Source organism: Gracilinanus agilis, chromosome 1 (assembly GCF_016433145.1).
Source record: "Gracilinanus agilis isolate LMUSP501 chromosome 1, AgileGrace, whole genome shotgun sequence".
Taxonomy (NCBI): domain Eukaryota; kingdom Metazoa; phylum Chordata; class Mammalia; order Didelphimorphia; family Didelphidae; genus Gracilinanus; species Gracilinanus agilis.
Window position 1 is genome coordinate 732,186,051 of NC_058130.1, and position 2,268 is coordinate 732,188,318.

Here is a 2,268-nt window from a genome sequence, read left to right on the forward strand (position 1 = left end):
TAGACCCAGCCCTCTTTTACAGAGGAGGAGACCGAGGCCCAGAGTGGGGACGTGATTTGTCCAAGGTCATCTGTGGATTGCTTGTCTATGGCAAAGCTGGTATTGGACCCTGAGTCTTCTGACTCTTGACCCTCGCTAATTAGAGGTTCTCTGATCAATGATACCTTCCCTTCCCTCTTCCAGTCCACCCCCACCCCATAGAGCAAGGGTTTGACCTCAGATCTCCAAATTGAAGTGAAGGATTAATCGCATTCTTGGTGTCCTCCATCTCACCCACCCACCTCTGTACTTGCTGGAATCCCCCTGACCCCCTCCCCACAGCACAGATGCTGGCAGAGGTCATTTAATCAGGTAAATGTTTCATCTGGCAGAACATATCCCAAAGGCCACAACCTTCCCCTACCCCTATCCCATCCCAGACCCCAAGCAGCCTTTCTTTCCCCTCCACTCCAATGAGGATAGGGGCCAGAGAAGGTGGTGATCAGTCTTGAGCTAGTAGGTTGGCTAAATGGAAAGAGCCCTGGAGGTTCAAACATATGAAGAATTGTGATCTATTTCCAGCTCAGCCCCCATCTGTCTATCTCTGTGGCTTTGGACAGATTTCTCTCCCTCTTTCTACCCCACTTTTTAAAAAATCTGCAAAATGGCAGGGATTGATTTGATAGTTACCAAGGGGTAGAACTGAACCTTTAGGGGCCATTTGACCCAGGGCCTTCTTTTGTTTTTTTAAACCCTTGCGTCCTATCTTAGAGTATACTAAGTATCAGGTCCAAGGTGGAAGAGTAGTAAAGGCTTTTAAGTGCCTTGCTCAGGGTCACACAGCCAGGAAATACTTTGAGATTAGATTTGAACCCAGGACTTTCTGTCTCCAAGATTGACTATCCACTGAGCTAGCTGCCCTAGTCCCTTCATTTTTACAGGTGAGAAAACTGAGACCTGGGGAGAGTAAGACTTGCCCAGGGTTAGGTGATAGAACTGGAATTCCTATCCAGCTCTTCAGAGACCAAATACAGTGTATCCTTTACTTCTAAGATATTGATACTGTGTTCTAAAGCCCCTTCTCTCATAAATGTAAATGTGTGAAGGAAATTAGGGAATCTTGATCACAAGGTCAAAATCTAAGCTCTGGCATACCCTGGAATGGGCAGGAAAGCCAACAATTAAGGGGGGGGGGGGTACAATGAGGCTGAGTGAATGTCCCCTGAGTGGCCCTCTGGAAGGAGGAAGGATCTACAGTTGGCCCAAGGGCATGAAGTATGAAAAGGACTGGGAAAAAGTTAGAAAAAGCTAGGTGGGAATTCTTTTCACTCTTCTGAGACAAGGATTAGACAACTGGGCTGCTGCTAGGTTAAGAATATATATATACATATATATATATATATAGTCTTAGCTAGCCATATGGAGAATCTATCCTAGTCATATTAATATTTCCTTAAGGGAAATATATCTATCTTTTTCATTCATTTTATTAATAGGTGCTTATAACTCTGGCCAGACCCCTTTTTATTCTTAACATAAAGAACCAAGTAATACTGTAATACCCCTTGTCCCAAAGAAGGAAGGTTCAAGGAGAGAGACAGCTTTGTTCCAGTGAAATTGGTTGGGATTTGTGCTTGCTTACCTCTCCACCTAAGCTGTTTCTCTTCCTTCTCTCTCTGTTAACACTCCCTCCCCTTTCCTCTACCCACAGCATCCCTGAAGAGCCATGGCATCCAGAGCTGTACCCCCAACTGCAGACCCAGGTCCTATTACTCTGATACCTTCTGGGACTCCCCAACTGGATGCCAGTGAGGATTTTGAGGTCCTAGATGGAACTGAAGAGGAAGAAGACGATGATGATCTGAGTGAGTTGCCCCCCTTGGAGGATCTGGGAGCAGCCCAAAATGAGGGACCCACTAAACCTCAGCCTGCATCATCGGAAGAGACAGAGCATTCAGAATCCCCCCAGGAGGAGTGGCTGGATATCTTGGGTAAGAGCCTTGGGAAGTGTGGTAGGGCTGGGTATTGGTCATTTTGTTCCACAAACAAATATTTTGTTTTATGTGTTCACTGTCATTCAACAATCATTAAGTGCTGATGGTGTACCAGGCACTGTGTTAGGTGCTGAGTATTACAAAAATGAAATGATCTCTGGTCTTATAGCAGCATATATATCATGTGCAAGACATACATTGAGGCACTACTGGTTGGGGCTGCAGGTGTGTGACCCTTTGGTTGAAAAAGCTTTGAGAATGAAAAACTAGGATAATAATAATAATAATAATAATA

The 2,268-nt window shown here is 44.9% G+C and overlaps 1 protein-coding gene across 1 annotated transcript in view; it reads left to right on the forward strand.

The window, feature by feature from the left end:
- The first annotated feature begins 202 nt into the window (after positions 1-202).
- FKBP8 (FKBP prolyl isomerase 8) overlaps positions 203-2,268 on the forward strand; it is a 34,339-nt gene continuing 32,273 nt past the window's right edge. Inside the window, exons 1-2 of the mRNA XM_044672310.1 lie at positions 203-351; positions 1,691-1,844. Of these exons, the coding sequence (XP_044528245.1) occupies positions 1,706-1,844 (139 nt within the window). The 5' untranslated portion in view covers positions 203-351; positions 1,691-1,705. The remainder of the gene's footprint in view (positions 352-1,690; positions 1,845-2,268) is intronic.